Raw genomic sequence first — 25,978 nt, forward strand, 5'->3', positions numbered from 1 at the left:
AATGATTACCACAGTTTGAGATATATATTCGATAAGAGTACAATGCATTGTGTGGTTTATATCACCAGAGTAGTGTAGATAACTTATTGACTCAGAAAACACTTCACAGTGATATGGTAATGTAGTTTACACATAAACCATAAACATCTAATGTGTTGATATAATATACATCCTATTTTATCATATCCAAGTGTCATCGTGTGTTTGTTTGTTGGGTTTTTTTGACAGCACATCAGGTTTTAAGATGGAAAGAAAAGAGACAGATAAGATATGGATGGATAGTACAAATATACAGGATATCATATGAATGAAAATAACACAAAAGAAGTATTGGTTTGGCATATTAAAAGATGGTTAAATAATAACACTTACAAGTTACCCTCCACGAGAAACACATAAACTTGTGTGACATTATTATAGGCAGAATGACTTTAGCCCAGTGGAGGTTATATGTCAGTAATGCATTCCTGAGCCTTAAAAGATAGCAGCAGGTTATATATTCCATGTAATGTTTTGTTTGTTAGTTCAAAGTACTCCAACTTTCTCAAGGATGTCCATTTTCAGACTCCGGAACAGCTGGCTGATGATGCACTTTCAAACCTTTCATGCACAAACCACAGCCAAAGTGATTGGGGTCATATTCCGTCTCAAAGTACCAGAGAGAGAGAGAGATGTAGTTTGTAAATAATATTCCGTGTCTTACAGGCATAGATATGTATTCTCGAGCCAGCCCAATTTCGACAATTTCAGAAGTGTGCGAGGATCAGCGCTTGATTGATAGGTATCGCCCTGGGGAGGATTTGATGCTCGTGTTCACGTTCCGATCACGGGTATTATTGTTGGAATTGAATGCCCTGTGTATAACACCATGATGAAAAGATTCCTGTAAGGAAATTTTCTGTTTGTAATTTGCTCGTCGAATAAGAGCTAGGAGCAATGAGTAGAGAAACCCTCAAAAAAGAAAAAAAAACAACAACAACAACAACAAACAAAAAAAAAGCAGAAAGGAAGATGAGAATAAATGGATATGAGATTGAGAGATATTAAGAATTAGAACATTCTAATCTATATTGGACACTCAGAGAGACCTATGACTGTAATGTCCCTGTGTTGTTCTGCAGTTTAGCTAATAAGGAGGTACGTGAATAGTTTCCCAAGGGGATCGTTATCATGAAATAGAAACTTTCCTCCTGTGCTGCATTAACTTTTTATGAGACCATGGAGCTAATGATCAGACTAAATGCTGATGTTGAGCATAAATTTATGACGACCCACTAACAGCTTGTTGCTTGATGGATGCTACCATCAGCTAATTAGGTCACTTGGTATGTGGAACAAGATATTGAGAAAAATCTGGGTAGAAGTTGCAATAAGATAATGAGCCTAGCTGTGGGTCTGTGTAAAATTCTTCAACGGTCATTGTTCACCCAATGAGGACAGACTGATTTTGCTACAACACGCATTTCCCATAGACACCTGCCCGAGCACACTCGGGACTCATCCTTAATGGGTTAAGTTTATGCTATTATATCTCTACCACTTTGACTACACAATATTTACTTCCACTTTCATTTATATGCAAATGCAGTTTGTGATTTGTACTTGATACCACTTGATACTTTCTAAATCTTTGCTTCTGATCACCGATTTGATGAAATAGCAATTGTCTGCTGCTACAGTTGGAATGTTTAAAACTGAAAACAAGTGCCCAGGCACTGAGCTATGCTTTTTAAAACATCAGCATTTAGATAATTCCTCCAAACTTTACCCGCTTGTACAATGTATTGTAAGTAATTCAGCCTACTTTAGCATTAAAAGAAAGTGCTGTGATTAGTCCAACAAGACAAGCGGTGGTGATGCAGTGAAGATTAAGGGGATTAGATAATCTCTATTGTATTCATTGGCAATTAGTTCCCAGACATCTATCAATTGGTGAAGAAATATTTTCTAGTTGTCATGCTAATCCGCAGACAAAGCACAGTAGGGGTTAATGTTTTTTGTTGTTGTTGTTGATAAAATACAAAGAGGTTCTCCTTTCTGCTTTTTTTCCTTCTTTTTTTTTTTTTTTTTTTTGGTTGTTTGCAATGATATGAAACCAATCCTTTACACCCTGAGAGTATTTTACAGATATTTGTTCTTTGGTGAATATTTCTGTGAAGTAATCCTTCTGTTAATGCCTCGGCGGTTCTAAAACTCAAGAGTTTCACTCCTTTGTGGCCCTGTGCAAACAGTATGATTGATAGACATAGAGCCGCAAACAGATATTGTGTCTCAGGCCATTGAATAGAGCAGAATATGAGCTCAAAAACAAATATTTAAACACTGACATTTATGTGGAAGGATTTGCCAGACACAAGCACTGGGCAATGCTTCTCCGACAGTAGCAGCATTTGAATGACCCAAATTCACGAAGGTGGTTTTAAGCCTAGACCATGGTACAAATTTAGATCATGGTCTAAAATGAGCGTGAAATAGGCGTACCTTTGACATGCGCATATTAACACATGTTTGTTTGTGGACGTATGTTGCGTACACAATCTGTCAATCGTATTTATGCAGAAGAAATTTGCATAAACCCTGGTTTAAATTTGTACCTGCACCTTCGAGAAATGAGCCCATGGGACTAGCAGACTTCTGTGCAAAACTATGGGCAATTTTCCTGTCAGTGATATGACTGAAACTAAAATTTAATACTATGATACATTTGATGGCAAACTAATGTTTGCGAGAGTGATGTGGAATTAAGATTCAAATAACATTTTGATTCAGTTATAAGTTGTCTTTTCTCTCTTTATATTGGTAGTTATTGCGAAACAGACTTAGGAATCACGTCATGACATCACTTTTTGCAGCTTGTATGATTAGAAAATTATAGCTAAGGGGGTAGCGAAACGATCACATACACAATTATACAATGCAATCAGTTTTTTGATTTTTCAGTGCAAGAGCATGACAAAAACTGAATTAAATTTTTATCAATTTACAGATTTTCACAAGTTTGTTTGTGTTATTTTTATGTCTTCAAATATCTCATTACATCTTAGTAGTGTGAGAAGAACTTATTGTAGATAAAGTGAATGTTAAGTATTTTCATTCTGGTTTCCAGTTGTCATTGGATGATAGAGTTATAGGAATTCTCTCTGTTCGTGATCTTGCCTACATTTCCCCAGAGCTGCCTTGCTGACAGGACGCTACCACATGCGGTCTGGCATCTACCCAGGTGTGTTCAACGTCACCTCCTCTGGCGGCCTGCCCCACCGTGAGATCACCATCGCCGAGATGCTGAAGCAGCGGGGCTACTACACCTCCATGGTGGGCAAGTGGCACCTCGGGGTGGGGCGGGGCGGCGAGTATCTCCCGCCCTCGCAAGGATTCGATGAATTCCTAGGTAAGCTGCCCCCCATACGTGTGATCACCTGGTTACTGAGGCTGTTTTGACATGAGCATAACCCCCTGTCAAAGAACTGCCTACCAGAACACAAAAGCTATAGTTTTGAGCATCTCTGCTGTACTATGTATAGTTGCTCTTCAATCATTGTTCTGAGTGATAAGTAATGCAGTATAGTAAATCCCTGCATAGAATGTGATGTGGCTGACTAGCCACAGACATACATCAACTCAGTAGAAGCTGATGAAAGGCAGTATCAAATAAACTCTTTACATTCCTATGCAGGTAAGGACATATGTTAGACCCTGATTTGTTTTTTTAAGACATTGGAATACATGTCTTATCCTAAAACTTTGGATCCCAGGCATTATGAACAGAAACCTTACCCTCGCAAGGGATTTTTTCGATACCTTTCAAATGAGCAAAAAACATCTAAGGTTTCCCAGTGGAAATTAAGCACGAGTTATTAGGTAGGGTAAAGATAAAGGGTTCTTCGGATGACATTTTTTTTCTGAGTGTGTGATGCAGTGGGCTCATTGTTAGGCTGCCTGGCTTCCAATCTTAAATTTAATGATAATGATTAATAGTAAAATGTATCCACTCTGTCTTCATAGATATATCCCCTTAAGGAGATGTTAATCATGTAATTAAGAGGAGATCATCTTTCATCAAGTTTTAGCTCCTTTAAAGATTACTGGTAATTTGTTGGTTTAGCATTCCAAAGTGTCGCGTCAGGCTGTAGAGCTCCCGCACTTTTTACCCCCTCAAAGAGATTTGCTTGAGATTTCTATATATGATATGAAAAGGGGGGAGGGGGAGAAAGCTCAGTGGCATCACCATGGTAACCACCAGTCTAGACCGACTGGCTTACTTCTCAAAGCAAAAGTGGTTACCAAGAGACCATAATCCAACTTTGTCGGGTCCTGGGGGGAATCCTTAAAGTCAGTCTGCAGTTTAAAGAAACCACCAGACCAAATGAGCTCAAAGTTACTCTTTAGCTCTATAACTAACTGTATACCGCTCACAGAAGATATGATATGTAAACGAGAGTAAGGTTAGGTCCAAGGCATACATAAGGTATATAGGAACATTATACCTGACATAAAGGTTTTGTTTTTTATGAGGGAAAGGTGATCATGTTTAATTGTGATCTTCGGGTAGCTAGTTTAACTGACACAGGCAGTCCAGAATAATATATCTCTGAGAAGCCCTGTCACCAAGCATTTAGAAAAAAAACATTCAATACTTTTTCTTGGACATTCAGTTTTCCGTTGCTAATACTATTTGCATTTCTCAGGTTCCAGCTCTCTTTTACAAACTTTCTCCTTGCTTGCATTTATGATCTAACATCAAATTAAGGTCAAGTTCTTTAAATTTGCAGTTGGGCTTGCAAATTCCTCAACAGTTCTTATTTGCCTTTGTATGCTTCGTGGTTTGTGTGCAATGAAAGTGAAAATGTAATTTGATTCAGGTATGATATTCTTCCCCTAATTCAAAGAATTGTTTCAAGCATCCAGTCGGTCAATATTTGTTCATGAGATGAATGGCCGTCATCATGTGATAAAAAGGCTCTTATCATGTGACGAAAAAGCTCTTATCATGTGACAAAAGGCTTCTGTCATGTGATGAATGACACCTGTCATTTGACAAATGAGTCTTCTCTTATGACAGTTGGCTTCAGATATGTGACAGAAAGCTCTTTTCATATCAAGAAATGCTCCTGTTGTGTGAAAAAAAAATTGTCTGATTGACACTTTTCTCCTCTATATTATATGCAAACTATGTCTAGAAATGCTGCGTACATGAAGGAATGTGCACTGGTGTGGCTTGTTTGCTCTGGTTTCCCTTGTACCAAATTTCTAGCCTGTGCTGTCAAGAAGAGATTTGAAATGAAACAAAAGCAAATGCCCCAAAAGGGCAAAGTTTATGGATATTGAAAATAATACATATTCACAAAACAAAATAGAAATCTGAAAATGTTAGGGTATGGTGTAGCAGTTCCATAGACTTCAGGTGGTCCTTTTGATGCAGTCGAGACTAGCTTGCCTCGTGTGATAATTTCCCAGTCTCTGATGAGAAAAATCAACTCATAATATACTATAAGATTTTTTTAGCAACTGATTTTTCATGCTCAGCCAGTGAAGATGAATTTCACATTTGTACTTTCGTGGAATCAAATATATGATATAGCATTACATAACAAGCAGAAATTTCTCACACTCATTTTCACACTGGTTTCATTTTGCACCACTTTCTATCTAGTACAATTATGATGTATAATTTATGATGTTTCTATATTTATTAATCAACTTTTTTTTTCTTTGCTCAGTTAGCTTGCTCTCATTTATCAATTCAATTTATGGTTTCATATATTTTTCCACATTCCCTACATTTATTTTATTTGTACAATCATGCACAACATTGCATCCACTTCCCCAGTAGAAATGTGATGTAGAATTTTAAAGGAAGACCTGAAGTCTTTCACAGTATTGGACTCTCACAAGAAAGATAGGACTTGCAAATACTACTCCTGTCTGGCATGTTACATGGTACTTGTCTCCTGAAGCACATGAGATGCTGGTATGAGTCGCAAGTCTTCATTTTTAAATCAAATCTGTTTCCCTCCGGACATAAAGCACCTGCACGGTTTGATTGTTGATATCACTCAACTAGCGGAGGTGGAGAACCGTAAAATATCGCTCTCCGCTGCGATTGAGTATCAAAAAAGGGCCTTTGCTCGGATGCAATTTGGGCGATTTTCTGGCAAGAGTGCAGTGGCCGGACAGAATTGTTGCAATACCAGCGGTAACTTTGAGATATTGAATATCAGAGACAATGCAATGCTTGAAATGGTATTTCTACAATATCTAGAGCAGACATGCACACATCTACTGTAATGACAAGAATTTAGTGGTGCGGGGTTCACAGATTTGCTATTTACTTGCCAATTGTGCAGATGACTATAATACGAATGCATGCCTCATAAAGTAAGTTGATGTTAAAAAGTGTACATGCCCTGATAAAACTAGCCATATTTTTGGTATCAAAAGAAGCTTAATGGGAACAACAGGACAGAGTGTCTTGGAAAGAACAAAACTTTTTATAGTCTTAACCTAAATTCAGGATCATATTATTCAAGAATGACAAAGTGAGAGACAAAATCATCTGTTTCATGTGGGAACATTTCATGAGGAGGAGATGCATATTCACATAAATATACAGACTTGCAATGTTTATCCCACAAACTTTATTTTGCATACATTGAAAGCTTACCTAAGCTAGCAATGACTGTGGCAGGGAAACCCATCCAGATGCATGTTGATGGGTCCTATGCAGGCCCGGCGATATGGTGCAATGAACTCACTAATAAGAGGCCAAAGATTTTGAATTCGCAACGGTCATCGAAGCACTATGCGGAGGGAAGGACAAAAAATCTAGAAAGTTTCACCTCCTCGTATCTCCCTTATTTTACCACCAAATCCCTTGAAACTTCACACATATATCTAATATGGATATATCATCCTTCATATGATTTTTGGGAGAAAATGCTATGGATTTTAAGTGGGTCACAAGTAACAGTGAGCTCAATTTTTTTCCCCGACATAATTGTGCACCAAATGATACAGAAAAGATATTTGGAACACAGTATGAATATACTACCAACACCATAAGTCATATACTGAATTTTCATTTTTGGGCAATGAAGGAAAATGTGAGAAAATAACACTCGTTTAGAGACCAAATTTTCTGTTTTGGAAGCTAAGTTTTGACGATATTTTCACAGGCTTATCCTCGATAAAATCCCAAATAACTAGCATTGCTAGTTAGAGAAGAGTTTCTCCTTAACTTTGCTGTATAGATTTAATCATTTGATGGCTTCTGAGGTGAAATATTGTGATTGTCCTGCAACGCTTCCCCAGCGGTTTTGTGTACACAAGCTGTTTACTTTATGCAAATGAGGTTTCGAGGTCGTATCTTTTGGCGAGTTAATTGCACCGTATCACCGCGCCTATCCCCCTATTCAGACGCAAGCCAGTTTATACCAAAACTCGATAAAGAAACGATGTATAAAGAATCATCATACAGCTGATAGACCGTTCAGACGCTAATTTTGACCATTCCGGAAAAACGTTGTACAGATGTGCAGTTTCTCACTGTGCATGTTGTTATGGTCATGAGTGACAGGTACAAGGTCACCTTTCGTGCTCGCTCCCGTTAAAAGCCCCGCCCAGTTATACCGTTCTATGGTCGCCATACGTTCAGACGCACAATCCACACAATGGAATGCTGATTCGTTATTGAGTTCTAGTTCGAAACGATGCTCTGACCGTCGTTTCGCTATACATCGTTTCATTATACGTCGTTTCGTTAGGCAGCGTTCAGACGTATAAATTCATCGTATAGCTATACCGTTTTGGTATAGCTATACCGTTCTAGTATAAATTTTTTGCATCTGAATGCCCTGTATATGTCTGTATTTGAGAGTCTAGCCACCTGCATCTTTCGTCTGAGTGCTTTGTCAGAGGGGAGTCGATAGGCTACAATTTCTTCCACATCAACACATTTCCCCTCTCATGTTGAGTTTGATATGTTTGAACCCATGATAGATATAGCAAAGTACATTGGGTGCAGATGTAGTAGGCCCTGTTGTCCTCAAACTTGAAATGGTGAGCAGGAAAAAAAAACCTCACAAACTTAAAATGCCCAGTCATCTTGCTTGACTATTTTTACTCCTTCAGGAGGAACATAACCATTAAGTTCACAGTCACTTTGTGTATTCACATAGCTGTACTTTCTTACAGTGCACTTTTTTTTTTGAGGGGGGTGATGTCATAGTTTGCAGTTGGTCCTCTTTTATAGTTCAGTTTGGTTTGGGTTAAAGGGATGGTACGAGCAGGGAGGTGGGTGGTACTAGTATAGTTTTGGTTGAGATGGGGCTTCAGGCTTCCAATTTTTTGTGTGAAATAATGAGAAACCTCTTATGAAGTATAAAAGAGGATGTAATTCTAACACAGCCAGGGATTCAAAGTTTATTTGATGAAAATTGATTTTGAAATGGCTGAGATATATCCAAACACAAAATGGTCCTTATAAAAGGTGGGACACACCTTTTAAGTGACCCCTTTGTTTAACTTTGTTTTTGGATTTCTCAGCAATTTCAAAATCAATTTTTATCAAATAAATTTTTATATGCTTTTAGAATCATTTTATGTTCTTTAATATTTCATAAGTGTTTTCTGATTATCTCACGAAAAGTTTTAAGACCTGAATCCCCATCTCAACCAGAATTACGCCATCCCTTTAATATCGTTAGAACTGAATGTAAGGGAAGCATATAAAGGCCTGGTATTGGTGAACAGCAAACAGCTCCCTTCCGGTAAGAATGAACCCTGGTTCAGAACCTTTGAAATTATGTCTCCCCCTCTGTGAGTGCACAAGTATAATTCATGTTTGTGCTCCACAAAGGCAGAATTATGTTGGTCAACATTGCCAGCTCGGGGGAGTACATATTATGATCCTAATCATATTCATATGGACAAACAGTTGCAGACAAGGGACAGCTCATGTTTGTCTGCCTTTTTTTCGTGGTGCTTGATTTAAAGTTTTTTAAATCATGTGATATTAAAACTGATATAGTCTATTTAAGAGGTACATGTATTTTTGATGTGATCAAGCACATTATGCATAGGGGGCCTATATAGATATTTCATATATTCTATAGGTAAGATATAATGCTGTTGATGATAGATTTTTGCCTTGATTTTGTAAAATGAATTCAGATCATACAAAAGTACGTGTACAAGCATTACTATTGTGAAAGTGGATGTACAGATTGTGTTGCAGTGCCTGTACACATAGGCGATTGCAAAGCATTCATTAAATGATTAGACCTGTTGCCTCGTCACTTTAATGTCAATATTTCATAGGAGGGAAAGGAAATGCCAAGTATTTTTTCCCTTCATAGTGCAATGCCCATTAGGGGTTGTGACACATATCAAAGAGAGGTCTAGAGCTCCAGAGAAAACAGGCTTAGAGTGAACTTTTAAGGATAGTAGTAGCATTAAAATGGAACCTGCAAGTGGAAAAACAGGAAACACTAATATTTTTCGTAATCTGCAGTAAGGGAGAAGCAGAGTTTGTTTTGAAAAACAGCATTGATATTTCTGAACACCGCCATTCAATTTTTCAGGTGTGAATAGGGTCGAGATGGAGGAATAGCCACAATCGTGATATGAGGAGATGCATCGAAGTTGGACTGAAGTGAAGAGGAGGGGGATGTCACAGTCATTATTCTCCATATTGGCCCTGCGATGCGTACCTGGTGGTTTGGTGGTGGCGGTGGAGGTTTAGGGCATAATGTCATGTGTGACGTGTATAGGGCTGATGCAGAAATTTTTTCATCCATCACGTCTGTGTGGGATGGGCTCGATAGACAACAAAATGGTTGGTGGGATCGCCTGGGAAGGATCTGGTGGTGGTGGTGTTGGTAGTTGGGGAGGGACTAGAAGAAACCTTCATCTTTCGTTGCTCAGTGTGATGCGCTTGTTACGGAGATTTGCCACCAGACTCCCACGGAGTTTTTCCACCGGCTTCCCAGCAGGTCGCATCCACCCCAACTTCATCTTCCCGCTAATTGGTGTCAGCCGTCAGAAGTTCCTCCTGGATGTTTTGCGCTTCTCCGTCTGGTCTCTCTGTGATGCTGATTTTCTGTCCAAGAATAACCATCACCTCCTGCATTGTGGCAAATTCCATTACGACCGCACCAAACCACTCCAGTAATTAGCCACGTCGGCTTGAATAAATGAGATTCAGAACACAAGAATTCAATAAATTCTGCATAACTTGGGAGATCTTTCTTTTTTTTTTTCCAGGAAGTGAAGGAAAGAATTACTGTGTTCAAAGATTTTTTTTTTTCTGTGCCAAAGAGAAGTCATGTTTACCGCAACAGGCCTGTTGCTTTTTGGCTTTAATCACCAAAGATTAATAGAAATAGACCTCAATGAAAATGTCACAATATGGATATAGACAGCTAGCCTACCAAAGAAAAATACCAAACAAACAAAAAAAGTGAAAGGTTTTGGAGAGATTGCATGGGTTGCAGTCTGTGCCAAGAATTTGATAAAGTTGATGACAATGGAAAGGAGAACCTTGGGACTTCAAGTGAAAGAGATTGAAAGATTCAAGATGACCAGTAATTCTTGGAAAGACTTGGCAAGCTTACCCATTTTTTTTAATAGTCATCTTCTCCTGTTTTTTTATTTCCAGTCATTTTCAACTCTAGGCCTAAATGTATCCCTGTGCCAAAAGGGGAGATATTTTGAAGAAGAGTTGATGATTGAATAATTAAGTACATCTTTGTTCTTATATTAAGTACAATGTATAAATCAGCGAAGAAAGCGATCAAGTCAGGTGAAATGGTACTGGCCCAACGCGACCAACACAACAATTGCAGTTGTGCTCATTGTCTGTGTGGCTAGGGTCTTTGATGAAAGACTAGGGCTGTCTTTCATAGGTTTAGTTCAATGTGACGGAATGAGTTTAAAATTCATGGTCATCTCTGTTCCAGGCATGTTCTCTCTCTCTCTCTCTCTCTCTCTCTGTCTGACTGTGGTAGGCCTTGAAGTTTCATCATGGTGGCGCAGCTGGGCGAAGAAGGAACAAATTTTGTTGGACCTGCAAGCATGCGTGTTAGCCTTTTGTCAAGGCCCTTTTGCTGTAAGATGAACTCTACTGAATAGTCATATTAACAGTTTCTCGTCGACCGATGGAATGCCGCGCCCCCCACATCCTCTGTCTTGGCGTTGTCCGGCCTGTTCGCATCATGGTTGTAGATCCATGTTTGCATGCATCACTGACCACCCATGGAGGTCTGTGGCGTGCATTTGCCATATGCAAATTGGGCTTTGGCAGACAGACATGCAGATTCATCAACTTTTGCCCCCGAAATCGGGAGCAAAAGTCAGTAAAGTAAAGGCCTAACAAAAGGATACAAAGCAGATCTCAAAAGGCCCTCACACAACCCCACTGAGCTGGGTTCTCTTCACCGTGCAGCGAGAGGGCCTTGACAAAAGGCTAGCATGCGTGTGAGCTCAAAGTGTGGTAATTTTGTCTCTTTCCCAGAGTAAAACACAGAAGTACTGCCTGAGGGAAAATGCCCACAAGCATGCGACTGAGGAACTAATTTCATAATACTTTGCCCCGTTTCCAGGCTTAAAATTGTCTCTAGGGGTATGTTTTCAGGCTTGTCTCTAGGGGTAGAGGTAATGAAGGTTGAAAGGAGGCGATCATGACTTGGCTCTTAATCAACTCGTAAAATGCTAATTGAGCATACAGCATTAATCAGCTTAATGAGACATTTCGTGCCTTCAGAACAGTTTTTCTCTATCTGTTTTTCCTGACAGATCGACTGCTAATTGCTGCGACCCCATAGCAATCAAACAGCAAGCTAGCAGTTTCAGAGCCTGGGAGCAGTACCTTGTGTGGTCATCACTCACACGTACAGAAAATACCTGTAAAAACGGAAAAGCTGTCATGTTTGCAACTCATACAATTACCCCTGAGCAAGCGGTAACCGCCAATTTAAGTTTTCAAGAAGTATTTAGCAGGTAAACATTGTCGCAGTGGTTGCCTGGTAGCATGGAAAGAGAACAAGATATGACCCATTTATCTCTCACGTTCTTCTTCCGGACGTATCTCCTTCAAGTGCTTCATGCTTTGTGCTGTCAATTTGTCTTGTCTGTTTGTTTTGCCATGCATTGTTTCTTGTAGCCTTGACAACTTGGGCATGACAGTACCAGGTGTTATGAAATTAAAATGAGAAGAATGTATTTCATGACAATTAATGCAGTCATAATGCTAACAAGGTTTTTGAAGGCCATCGCATTTGTGGTCGCAGATTATGGTAAAAAGCCATGATTTTGAATTGAAGGAGCGTTGGATGAAATCTAACCAAACTAGTGACGAATGTGAAAAATCAAACCGCAATTAAGTACTTTCCACTGAATGAGATGTTTCAGGATAATAAGTCAAAACAGTCAATCAAAGGTCCAAATTGGACATTTTGCAAGTCAGTGTCCCAGACTTAGAGAAGTATTCAATTGAGTCCTATCACAGTTAGAAATTAGGACACATACCAATTTATTGGTAGGAGGATGAAGGAGAAGCAAGTGTTAAGTTTAAATTGACTAAAAATTCAATCACCTTCAGAGGTATCACACTTAAGTTGTGCAACTTGTCCGATTATGGAAGAATTAAGAGTTTCCTTCAAAACAATCGGCTTATCATATTTGTCATAGCATTGTGATGGTACTCAATAGCATGCTGGCATAAATATTGATTGTCTAAATTCAGGATGGTGCATAGGGGCAGCATTTCCTTGTTACATGGAAATGTTATGATGTTTTGAAGTCATTCCAGCAGGTTGACAGTTATTGAACTTTCACAGTTGTACTGTTGTGTGTCCCATGCAAAGCTGTTCACTGGAGATAAGGAATTGTGTCATGTGTTGAATTCATATCACAGCAAAGAACTTGGCCAGTTTAACCCAGTGTACTATTCAAGGCCTGTAGTCTTGTCTGAGAGCTTTTGAGCAGTCCTTGATCAGTAATTTTGTCTGATTGCAAGGCAGCCAACCCCTGGATGTCTGTGGAGTGTCATTTGGAATCAAAAGTGATATATCTGTCCATTTGTCTAATCCCTTTGCGGTCTAAGCTAAAAGCAGGATTTGGGGAGGTTAGGGTGATAATTAGGGATCAGGAGAGATGAGGATTATAGTAGGAGGTTGTTTCAATGGTTTTGGATTTGTACTGTGTTAAGGATTTTTGAGGGATATAGTGAAACAGACAGGGACAAAGAATTAGTGCAAAGAGGCTCTGTTAGAGTAACATTAACAATATTAAATGGATGCTGCAATATATGTTTTGCTTTGACTGTGAGAGAAAAAAAAAATCTTCAAATCTGTTGCTCAACTGAGAAGACACAGGGAGATATGAGTGATTATTTTTATGGGTGGTGTTCTGTCTTTTATTTTGTGTGTTCATCCAAGCTGAGAAGTGTATGATCGTTTTTATCTCAACTTATACGCAGGTCTCGGTTGTCAAAAGCTCTCAAGTGTTGACATTTCTTCTCAGCAGGAAGACCCTGCATGTTGTTACTTCACTGGAGCTGTATCGCTGCGCTCCTGCTGCCAAGGGGGGTCCAACTTTGGTCCTTTTTTTTTTCTCGATACCAGATAGGTTTTTGACCCTGTGGTGGAAATGTTTGCAGCCCCCGTCCTGCCCAGTGGATGCCCACTTTCTAAGCTGAACTTGGGATGACCTTGCCTCGACCTCGGCTCTCGTGCCCTCAGTCTGCCTTTCAGAGGGCGGCTTGAGGGCGGCTTTACCAACGGAGATGAGGTCATATAGTGGTGGTGTCGAGAATTTTGTGTCTGATAGCTCAGAATACTTTTTTTTTTCAGCATTGCCTCTGTCTGTGGAGCCTGGTCTACCACTAATCTTATTTGCTGCTACCCTGTGATACATGAAAAGGTCTCATAACATCCATTCTCCAGGCCTTGTATGGTAGCTGTGAAGCTCACAGTGTGGGTTCACCACACTTCGTGTTGTACAGCTTTGTACTCTAAATTGATGTGTGATCAGCTTTCCTTCTGTGATAGATGTTGTTGGAAGACAACAACAACAAAAATGGTGAAACAGGTGAAATATGCATCAACAAACTGAGCATGTTTTTCTATTGTTTTGTAATATCATGGTAGGCAGTGTTGAGTGAGAAGCATCACCAAGTTTGTGCTGTGACTGTGAAAAAAAAGAGCAGAAGCAGAATTTTGGCAGGCAAGTGAATTTCACTCTGTGATGAAAATTGTGCGTGCAATAATCCCTGCTTCATGCATTTCGAGTGTCTGTGAGAAATTCTGAAGTGGGAAGCAGAAATTTGCAGGTACCGCCAGTGGAGATTACTGCCTTTCATGGCATTATATACCAAAAACACAGAACCATATACCATAATGTAAGATTCTTGATAGGGAAAAGTGTACGCTGTCGGCCGGATAAGAAGAGTTTCGCATGTTGTTAATTCCGCGGTATCAAGACATCAACTACAGAAACATATGGCAAGCAAAAATATTCGCGTGCTTTTATTTTCGCGCTAGTTTCTGATTGTGCAAAATGCACAAAAATTTCAGCACCGCGAAAATTTCTACTTTTACAGTATGTACAATTTGAGGTGTTCATTTACCAGAAGTAGGCCTATATTTGTCAGCACCCACAGGGTCAAGAATGTTGATATTTGCACTCACATAGGACCCAGGTAATTATACAATTACCTCTCATCATTTCACAACCCACTACTTTAGAGCTTCAGGGAGGCAATGCCTCCTTGGGAGCATCAGCAACTACTCAAAGTCAGCTGAAGACAAGAGTATGTGTTCACATAAGTCACACAGTCTCTAACTGAACTTGACAACTCCGCTATACGGACTAATCAGCAAAGTTGTTCGCGAACTTCAAGCCAGTTCAGTGCGTGTCAATTATTCAAGTTATAAACTTGTACCTTTTTGAAATTCTGACTTTGTGTGCAGTTTGCTGTGACTATTTGCAGTGAGAACACTCATGACAGAAAAATTTGATATTTGCAATGCGATTTCCATTCACTGTGGATCCCTGTCCATCAGCCCATGTGAAACAGCAACCATTTAACCTTAATTTTCAGGCAGCACACCCCTAAATAGCACATCACTGTCAACCAGAATTCTTAGGATTCTCTGTTGCTTAAAGGACTAGTTCACCTTCATTAGCATAAGAATTGAGAGAATGAAGCAATATTAGTAGAATACATCATTGAAAGTTTGAGGAAAATAGGACAATCCGTTCAAAAGTTGTGAATTTTTGAAGTTTTTGTGCAGTCACCGCTGGATGAGAAGACTACTGCAGTGTATGATGTCACATGCGTACAACAATATAAGGAAAATATAAAGAGAATTTCACAAAATTTAATCTTTTGAAAAAAAGTACACCTTCCCTTGACTCGTTACTGACATATGTTATAGGTAATATTATGCCCATTGCCTTTAGAAAGAGTTGAAAGAGTTAAAATGTTGAATTTTCTTTACATTTTCTTTATACTGTTGTACTCATATGACATCATGAGCCTTAGTACGATAGTCTCCTCATCCAGCGGTTCCAACACAAAAATTTTAAAAATGCATAACTTTTGCATCGATTGTCCAATTTTCCTCAAACTTTCACTGATGTTTTCTACTAATATTGCTGCATTCTCTCAATCGTTATGTTTATGAAGGTGAACTTGTCCTTTAAGTTGCATGACCTTGTGAGTGTTCATTTCAGTCTAAATGGAAAGATGAAATATAAATCATTTCTTTTCGTATTTCTCATTTCCCACTTTGAGTAAGAATTGGCAGGTCTACATCGTATATCACATGTATTGAATGTTTCGACAGAGCATATTATCATGTCCACAGTGTAGCATGCAATACAATGGACCCAGTGACCTGTGGCAGCACACAGGAATCATCCCTGGGCATCATTAGATGTCAGATTAACCAGGACAATAGTAGAGGAATTAAAGACATCTGAAAAGAGCTTCTGCAGTTAGTCCTGATTCTGTCTCTACAAGGTCATGATACTCCCCCTGTCTTATAGCCCTCCTAATCACTCTTCCTATAGGTATCAGTGGTGGCCAATGAGATTTCACTTCAGTTTCACCCCTTCACACCAGCAGTATACCTGTCAGAGTATGTTTCTTAAAAAAAAGGGGGGGGGGGGAACAATTCAAAACAAAAAAGAATATCTTTCAGGATGTTTCTGCTTGTAACCAGTGATATATTTCTCCCCAGCTGCAAAAAGTAAATCAATGTAGACCCTATAAATGCACATGCTTCTGATGATTATAATGATGGGATGATGATGATGATGATGATGGTGATGGTGATGATGATGATGATGATGATGATGATGATGATGATGATGATGATGATGAAAAAGAAGAAGATAAGAGAGGTAAACTACCAAGAGTTACCCAAAGATTGGATCCTGTACTCTGCAGAGAGTCACTAACTCTCCCTTGCACTTTCGTCAGAGCTTTGTTTCTGTAATACAATGTGAGTGCATCAAAGGGGTATTTCAGACCAAAGATATAGTCATGCACTGCAACAGGTCAAGACTGCCAAGTCTGAAAGGGGTATCAACTATCAGCTTTATACTATGGTATCAGTATTAAGGTAATCTAGAAGGCCAACAGCTTTAAAGTCTGAGCCCTAGGGTGACATCCAGGTGTTCTTGTATCTGTAACAATACCAGGTAGGGTGCCACGCCCTTGCCATAGAGTCTCGCACATGCTTGCAAATTCAAAGGACAGATTAACCTTATTTCTACGTGTATGTGTATCATACTGGATGTAGGTAATGAAACCAAAAGAAGCAGTTCACTTGGAAGGTAAAAACTTCAAAAAAAAAAAAAAAAAAAGAAGCTGTGATTGTTTAACTGTCATCCAGAAGAAACTTGTTTGACAATTCTCACAAGTGATATCTTTTCTATCTATCCTTCTTTCCTGTGTACAGAAATGATAATGGTTCATAAAACCTAAAAGAACTTGCCCCTCACAGCATATGATCAAGAGTACAGTGTAACAGCCTACATCCGTATAAAGAACTCTGAGTGACTGACACCAGAAGTAAGACTAAATATAACAGGACTCCATATGATTCATCAAAAGGCATTGTCATGTTGCCAGATAGTAGAATGGCAGAATTCCAAGGTCAAAGAAACTTTGAACTCATGTTTTGTTTTTGGTGTTTGTTTATTTTTTTGACAGTGAACATCTTATCCACTCGGCATTATACACGGGACATCTGTCCTATACTTTCAGAGTCTTTATGTATTTTAATGAGCAATAAGGGGGGGGGGGAGGGTACCATTCAAACATTCAGAATGGAAAACTTATCAAAACTTGTCAAAATGCAATATATGTATTGTGTTAACATACTTTATATATATTTGGGACCTACCCCTTACTTTGTAAAATCATTTGCAATTCAACCTTGGGCTGCAAAGAATAATATTTGTCTGATGAATAAAGATACCATTAATAATAATAGTGACAATAATGATTATTATAGATAATAGTTATAATGATAATAATAATAATAATGATAATATTAATGGTAATAATAATAATAATAATAGTAATAATATTAATAATAATAATTATCATCATCATCATTATCCTCATCATCATGTTTTCCCATTAAGATCATAAAATACACAAGGACTTCAATTACTGCTCCATGGAATTTCCTTGAGTTTGATGTCTGAATATTGGCAGCCATGAGTAGGAAGCAGTCAGCCAACTTCTGACCTTTAATAACTATTTCAGGAGTAAGTCTCATGAAGTCTAACTTCAGCAAGGGATGATCACAAATGGAACACTATGAAGGTCATACCGTAATCAGATTATAAGATGTCTCTAAGATTATAAGATGTCTTCTAACATAGCAGCTTAAGCACATCACTCTGTAAGGCTTGAGAATGGGAAGGCATCTAAGAAATAGATGACTATGACCATATGTGGTCAAGGTTACAATGACATTAAAATTGCATCCCATACAACAGAATATGGAAGACACATCAATTGGTTTCGAGATGTGGAATTTTCCTCTTTCATTGTTTGCACAGTAGCAATCGGGGATCTTAGTTACCATCATTGAAAATAAGGACGAACAGTTTGTCTGATGTTCAGTTTGTTGGTTTGGCTGCACTTCCTAAGTACTTCTTAAGTATCACAGACACAGCTTGAATGTAGTTTTGGTCAGAGTGAAAAATTATATGTTGCAGCCAGCAAAATTGCTTGTGCTAGAAAAATAACTAAATACATATTATGTTACATCCGTAAATTAATGCACAATATGCTTACACTCAAATGAAGTAACCTGTTCCTATGTCTTATGCACTTTGATTTGACAACTTGTTGTTCGATCAAGAGCAAAAAGGACATACCTCACACATATTTTAATGTTGATTTCTGTCGTCATAGCAACAAAGAAAATGCTTGCTTTCACTTTTCTAATCCAAGGAATATGTAGAGCATGACTGTATTTTAGTATCTTCGGAGATCAGAACCAGAATGGCTTCAGTTCCTCACTCATCTGAGACTTACAGTATGTTCTGTCTCATTGGTTCCAGTTTTTAAGTTACCAATTGTTTCACTTTTTGTGGGTGTTAAACTATTCTGAGAATCTGCAGAAATTTTGATTGGGTGGAGTAGGAAACCAGAGTTGGTGTATGAGTAATGGATACCAAGTCAACCAAACCGAAAGCGTGGGTGTACTCTCCAGCCAGACATGCTTCTAACACAGTTTTTTTTTTTTTTTTTTTTTTACTAAAAAAGCATATTTATATATGTTTGTCTAGGATCATGGAGCCATATCTCGTCAAACCCAGACACCTACTGTAGCATGCTGACTGACTCTTAAAGGCAGAGCTCAGTCATTTGAAATGCCATAAAAATATTTGAAATTGTGTGTATCGTAATTTGTTACTATGATAATATCATAAGAAATTTGTGTATTGGCATTTGGAATTCGACATTATTTATCTGTGCATGCAAATGGCATCGTTATCATGTTTTGTGAAGTATAATTATAATGTCCCAAGGATGTACATTATGACAAAAGACTAATATGTTTTCTCCCTTTTATATTTTGATTTGAAACAACTAAAGCTAAACTCCTCAGTTGCATTCTGAAATTTGACATTAAGTGAGAGTGTAAGTGTTGTTTAAGGCTACATAGTGTTTAATAAGTTTTATGAATTATTATGCATTACAAAGTTTATCTTAGATATGCAGAGTATTATATTCTAGTATTGGTATTATTTCAGGAAAATCAGGAAGTCCATGAATTGAGCAGAGCTCATGTTATGGCAGCTGAAGACTACTGCAGTGTATGGGATGTATTCATTCACACTGATGCATTCATTCTTGACCCGTGGATTACTTATAACCACTGTACCGTAATTTTAAGTGTAGGAAAGAAGTGATGATTACAGAGGAAATAGCTAGTATCATATGTTCAGTTGTGGAGCTGAGCATGTAATCCATTGAGAAAACATGTAAGCCCCTGTCAGGCTGAAGGCTGTTTTCCTACAGATGCTCACTCGAAATTAACATTTTTTATCAGGTTTTTGCGACATGATGCAAAAATTGTTAATTCTTGTGTTTTGACAAGTGCACACAAACAAATGGTTAACTTGCAATATGCATCATGATGCGTAAAATCAGTCCAGCCTGATTTTTGTTTAAATTACCAAGTGATAGTTTGCTCTGTGCAATGTGTGAACAGCATGCAGAGAAACCATCTATTCTTAAAATCTTGCATTGGAACTCAATCGCCACAGTAGGTCTGCACATTCAGATGCATGGGGTCATGTTCCGGTCGAGACTGTTCCTGTAGAGACTTTTTGAATGAGTGGAAAAGGAGCCATTCTCGTTCTCCCGTGGTGCCAAATGGTTGCAGTCCACTCATTACGTCCATACAGTTACAACCCATTTCAATTTTTTAGTATAAACATGCTTATGTGGTGAGCTCATGGCTCCTGCCCCCCTGGCTGGCCTGATTCTTAAATCCAATTATATAACTTATCTATCCTAGAATTGAGAAGGCTGTCATATTCTTCATACCCATGTTCTTGATCCTGGTACTTTACATGCCAGAGAAAGTGAAGTTCATTCTTCAAATGATATCATCATGTGGCAGTCCACATTCTGGACATGAAATCAAAAAGCCCTTATTGTTTTGGGCATGGAGGCAGTCTAGAAATTCAAAGTTGCTTTATTTGCAGCCAAGCGAAGTTTCTCTTGTTCATTCTAGCTTGTTTTTTATTGTTGTTTTTATGTTGTAAACTTCGCGATGACTTACCCTGCATGCCTTGTGTGAACAGAGGGAAATAAAGTCAAGTTTTGTATTGTGATGGAAAAACCAATTTTAAAGCTCCTGGGTGTGAATACAGATTCCATATTGCTTTCTCATATCAAGGAGAACAAGGTTTTAAAGTTCTTTCATCATATCCTGTGAGAGGTATTTGCCCTGCAAAATACAGACACATAACCCCCCCCCCCACATACACACACACACACACACACACACACACACATACACATGATAGACATAGAGCATCGAATATGGGTCATGTTTGTAATGTAATACAGTGAGCATACCAAGTTCTTCCCCCATTGTCTAATCCCTGTCTGTGGAGTCCTCAGTGAGCTTTATATCCTAGCCCTCAAAAGAACCCTCCTTGGTTTTGGTGATATTGTGAGCCGAGTTTCGGATGGCCGCCTCCCGATAAACAAGTGGCAAGAGTCACACGTATCGCATTCTTTTTCTCTCTCTCTTTTTTTTTTCGAGTGGCTGGTAATGAGAACTAATAAGAGTATTCATGCCACAGGGGTCATTATCTCTGACAAAGCATCATCACAGGAAATTCGCAAACAGGATAATGTCACATTTGGCCGAGCATGAAGTATTTTTTACAATGAAAAAAAGAAAGAAAAAGAAATGCAAGAAAACTGAGGCATTGTCTCCATGCATGATTTGCTGTTTACGAATAGCAGCCTCATCTGTGTATCACTATTCTCTTTCTGGTGCCAGCATTGCCTCGGAGAATGCGTTGGAGAAAAAACAAATAACAGTAGTTTATTGTTATTGGTTACCTTCAGAAACAAAATATTGTACATAATGAACACAAAAACACATCTATTACAAAGTGTGGAGCCAGTTGTTACCTATAATTTAAAGGGCTAAACAACTGAGCAGTATATATAAATACATATAAACTTTTTTTTTTTTGCGGGGGACAAAGTCATTAACGATATCACAAATGTTTCATTTCTCAAAATAGCAAAGATATGTGGGCAACATCTCACCCATTATTGTTAGTTTAGGTCTCAAAAAGAGTGCTGAAAAAGGCTTGTTTGAATTTTCACTAGTGCTGGTGTTGCTTCTGTGTTCAGTGTGCCTGTCTCTGCCGAAGGTTAGCCATGGTGGCCCTTCACATGTTGGATTTGACCATCTTACTCACTGAGCTATGCTTCCTGTGTGGATTATTTCTGGCTTCACTGCATTCATTTAACTGAATGCATGGCCCATTATCACTCCAGATCACACCATATTCCTGTGGAAATTAAAACTACTGAAGGGGATACTCACAAGTCTAGTTCTTGCCACCTTTGTTGTGACAGCTGAAATAGTATATTTCAAAGACTTACACAACAAGAATCTATTTTACCTGTAATGAAACATGGTAAAGATTTGTCACTGTAATTTTTTTTTTTCCAAACAGTAATTTAAATGGCATTATACATGATTGAAAACTAGCAAAATAAGAAAATTAAGTCATGACTTTGATAAGGTAGTATAGTGTTGTGTCATGCTATTTTTTAAGGAGCAGAAGGCTGTTTGTACCTCACTTTAATATCTCAGTCTTTCTTTTAAAGGAGAGATGCTCTCCTCTCTGCAAGCCAGTTTCAGAGGTTTTTAGTTCTTCTGCAAACTTGTTTCATGTTTTCTCGAGAAGGAAAATATGAGAGTGCCTACGTAGTGCCACATTTCATCTTTGCCCTGGTAATGTACCCTGTGGGAACCAGAAACACAAACATTGTATGTTTTCTGAGGATATGTTTGCTCGTAGCGACCTACCATCTGTTTCTCTGAGAAATAAGGTCATTCACTCCATATGTCTTGGTAGAATGGCTTCCACCTGCTGTTTGTGCCGTGAAAGGAAAGTAAGTTTGCTCGAGGAGAGGTCACTGTTTTCCCTGATCAGTATCAAAACTCCTAAAAACAGACCAATCTTAATGGAAAGTTTTCTTCAGGTTTTCAAATATTTTGTTGTGTGTGTCTTTTCTGGCAACAGGTCTGCCTGCCTCTCACAGCCACTGTCCCTGCAGCATCTGCTTTGCCCCAAACCAGACGTGCCTGTTCAGCTGCAAGCAGAACTACAGTCCCTGCCCGCTGTACAATGGCACCACCATCATCGAGCAGCCCATCGACCTCCTGACCCTGGACGAAAAGTACGCCGCCCGGGCCAGGCGAGCCATCCGACGCAGCGTGGAGGCCGGCCGCCGCTTCTTCCTCTACTACTCCTTCCAGCACACCCACGACCCGCCCTACGCCGACTTCCGGCACACTGGTAGCACGGCGCGCGGGGACTACGGGGACGCGTTGGCGGCCATGGATTGGGAGATAGGCCAGGTAATGGAAGAGCTTGAGTTGAATGGCATCATGGATCAGACTTTCATCTTCTTCACAGCTGACAATGGGTGAGACATTATTCATGATGTGTTCTGATTGGCTGATTTCAAGGGTGTGGTTAGGGGGCTCTATGTCTGATATTCTCGGACTGTTACCAAAACTTCAGAAGCAAATGGAACAATTTTGAGAAAGTGGCACAATGATTTTACTCGGTACAGGATACTAATGGCTCCATTAATCTTTATGTTATGCTTTATGCATGAAATGTTTTATGCTCTTTGGTTTTAAATCATGATTTTGACTTCCATAAAGCTTGCTTGAATTCCCAAAATACCCCATTGCACCAAATTTGTTTTGCTGTGTTTCATTTTTGGTTCTTTTTGTATTGCCATTATGTTTAATTGTGTTTTTTTTTCCTATCTTCTTGCACAGAAATAGCAAACATAATGTTTATAAAGAAATGATGTTTCCATCATATTTGCTCAGCAAGTGCAATATATATCTACAATATGTACATTAAACTTAAAGTGGCTGTTTGTCATCAAGGTTTATTCTCGTCTCCCATATGTGTTTCTTATTCTCCAGACCAAGTCTTTCAAAGCGTTGGGGCGGCAGTGTGGGACTCCTCAAGTGTGGGAAGGCGACCACCTACGAGGGCGGAGTTCGAGTACCTGCCATCGCACATTGGCCAGGACGCATCAAGCCTGGCTACACCCTGGAGTTGTCCAGCACTCTGGACCTGCTGCCAACCATCGCAAACATTGCTGGAGCTCGCCTTCCTCCAGTCACCCTGGATGGTGTGGACATGGCACCATTCTTATTCAGGGGAGAAAAGGTGAGTGTTGACGTGATACTTACCTCAGGCCAATGCCGACACGGTGTAGCCATGTTATGAGTGTAGTTGTGGAGGTTGTGGGGAGTTGGTGGAGAACCAAGATGTTACCCCAATGCAGAGAACTTGAGGTTATCCTGTCTTCCTGTCTTTTTGTTGTTTCCATGTTCCCAGAGCTCGAGAGAAACCTTCTTCTACTACTCACCAGCTGCCAGTGAGAGTCACAGTTCATTCGCCGTCCGCTACCGGCAGTACAAGGCTCACTTCTACACCAAGGGCTCCACCTTGTCTGGGAAGGGTCACCCAGATCCGGATTGCCGAAAGACTGCCAAACGAACCAAGCACGACCCTCCCCTCCTCTTCGATCTCCACCGGGACCCCGCGGAGCAGTATAACATTGCCCACGAGCCAGAGTTCCAGGAGGTCATCAGCTTGATCACCCGCATCAGGGAAGACTTTGACAGCAGGATGGAGTGGGGTGAGTCCGAGCTGAAGAAGCCATCCTTCGAGGAGTATATGCCGTGCTGCAATCCCGGGTGTCGGCCACGCCCTTACTGCTGCCACTGCACAACAACAGGCACCGTGGCCTACAACCCTTGGGAGCTGTACACAGACATATGGCAGGAGAGGGACCACAGGTTTGGGACTGGAGGCCGGAGAGACAGAATCAGCCCCAGGAAGGAAAGACCCAGGGACAAATCGGATTACTACAACACTGGCCGGGATGGCAGTCGCCGAGTGAAGGGCTCACTCTCCAATGAGCCTGTGGCAAACAGGGACCCCCAGAGAGACATCTTCGATGATGATGTTGTGGAGAGAGGTCGTGTGAATCGACGGGATAGACCGCGGGACAACGGCAGGGATAGGGGTAGAGCCAATGACAGAAACAGGGGCCAAGCTCAAGGTGTGTTTGATGACTCCTTACTGCCCACAGGCAGAGAAAGGAGTAGGGAAAGACCTAATAAGGAAAGGGGCAATGGGAGGGAAAATGGGAGAAACAGTGACAACAATGGATTCCAGGCAAATGGTAGGGTGGACGACCGGGGTTCAGGCGGGGATAGATCAAGTGGTAACGGAAGAGGAGCTGCTGAAGAGAACACAATGAATTTCTTGGCCCAGAGTCCCGGTGGGGAGCAAATGCAGACAGTGCACATTGGAAGTCACTACATTGACCTGACCTTGTTAGACAATACACGAGAGGAGTCGGCAGATGATTTTGTCCAAGAGGGGATCAAAGAAGAGACAGAGGATGACCCGGTAAATCCGTTTCTTGATTTCACCGAAGACCAAGACCGGGACACAAGTCCAGCTGATCAGACGGAGAGTGTCTGGTTGGTTGGCACCACCACCCCCTATGCCCCGGAGGTGAACATCCGCAAGTACTTTGACGACTTCTCCGCCTGGCAGAGTGACGTGGACAATTCGCTGGAGAGCTCCTTTGACGATGCTACCACCGATGCGACGGCGGAGTCCGACCTGAGCGGAGACAACTCCAGGCGAGAAAAGAACATCAGCAAACGCATACAGCGGCAGCAGAAGAAGGAGCAGAGGCAGCTGAAGAAGCAAGTGAGGCAGACCAAGAAACAGGAGAGGCAGACCAGGAAAGAGAGACGAAGGGTCAGATTCGGTGTGGATCTCGATCGTCCAGGTCCAGGATTTCTATAACACCTACATGCAGAAAAAAAAAAATTTGCCCCAAAATGTTAGAATCCACACTGAATGCCAGGGTTTTTTGTAGTGTAATTTGGATTTTAAATCGTAGGGAATTGAACGTTTACTCAAAGAATGAGTAAGCTGGCTTGCTTGTGCGTAGTTTACTACATGATTACACACAGATGGACTGTGCTCAAGAGAGCCTTGAATAAAATATTGCTTTGCTTGTGTGCATACCTGGTAGATAGCATGAAACATCAATCAAAAACAGGAGAGCAAAATTGCAAAAAGAGATCAATATCGAGAGAGAACAAACTAAAAGAAGATGAAGTGATGATAAGAATGCGTAAAGATATTTTAGAAGATTGCACATGCTGATGGTCAAAAGTGTGTGTAGTGAAGAGTAAGTCATATTTATAACAATGCCTTGTTTAGTCTCCTTTAGGTTGCAATGAGGCTCCAGGCTCCATGTGTTACTATGCTCCTCTTCTTGTGTCAGGGTATAACTGTAAGAGCACTGAATTCAGAGTTTCGTACAAAAACTTCATCCATATCTTTTCAGAGTTGATGCGACATACCACATTCTTCTTTTTTTTCTTCAGATCATTATGCTATATATCTCTCAGAACAGGGGTGGTATTCTGAGGTCATGATTAAGTCTGTAATTAACTTCGTAATTAAGTCGAGAAGTTAATAGGCCCTTAATCATGGGCAAAATTGGTATTCTGAGGACGTAATTAAGGTATGATTAAGTCCCCTATAATTATCTTAGGTTCCTCCCATGTAATTGTTATTCCATCCAATCAGACGCGTTGTTAGAAGCCAAAATGATGATCACGTG

At 39.9% G+C, this 25,978-nt stretch overlaps 1 protein-coding gene across 1 annotated transcript in view; it reads left to right on the forward strand.

Moving 5' to 3' along the window:
- LOC140227009 (arylsulfatase A-like) overlaps positions 1 to 25,167 on the forward strand; it is a 45,092-nt gene extending 19,925 nt beyond the window's left edge. The window contains exons 2-5 of the mRNA XM_072307442.1: positions 3,171 to 3,388; positions 22,315 to 22,720; positions 23,238 to 23,487; positions 23,659 to 25,167. Coding sequence (XP_072163543.1) covers positions 3,171 to 3,388; positions 22,315 to 22,720; positions 23,238 to 23,487; positions 23,659 to 25,149 — 2,365 coding nt within the window. The 3' untranslated portion in view covers positions 25,150 to 25,167. The remainder of the gene's footprint in view (positions 1 to 3,170; positions 3,389 to 22,314; positions 22,721 to 23,237; positions 23,488 to 23,658) is intronic.
- Positions 25,168 to 25,978: the final 811 nt, after the last annotated feature.

This window comes from Diadema setosum, chromosome 4 (genome assembly GCF_964275005.1).
Source record: "Diadema setosum chromosome 4, eeDiaSeto1, whole genome shotgun sequence".
Taxonomy (NCBI): Eukaryota; Metazoa; Echinodermata; class Echinoidea; order Diadematoida; family Diadematidae; genus Diadema; species Diadema setosum.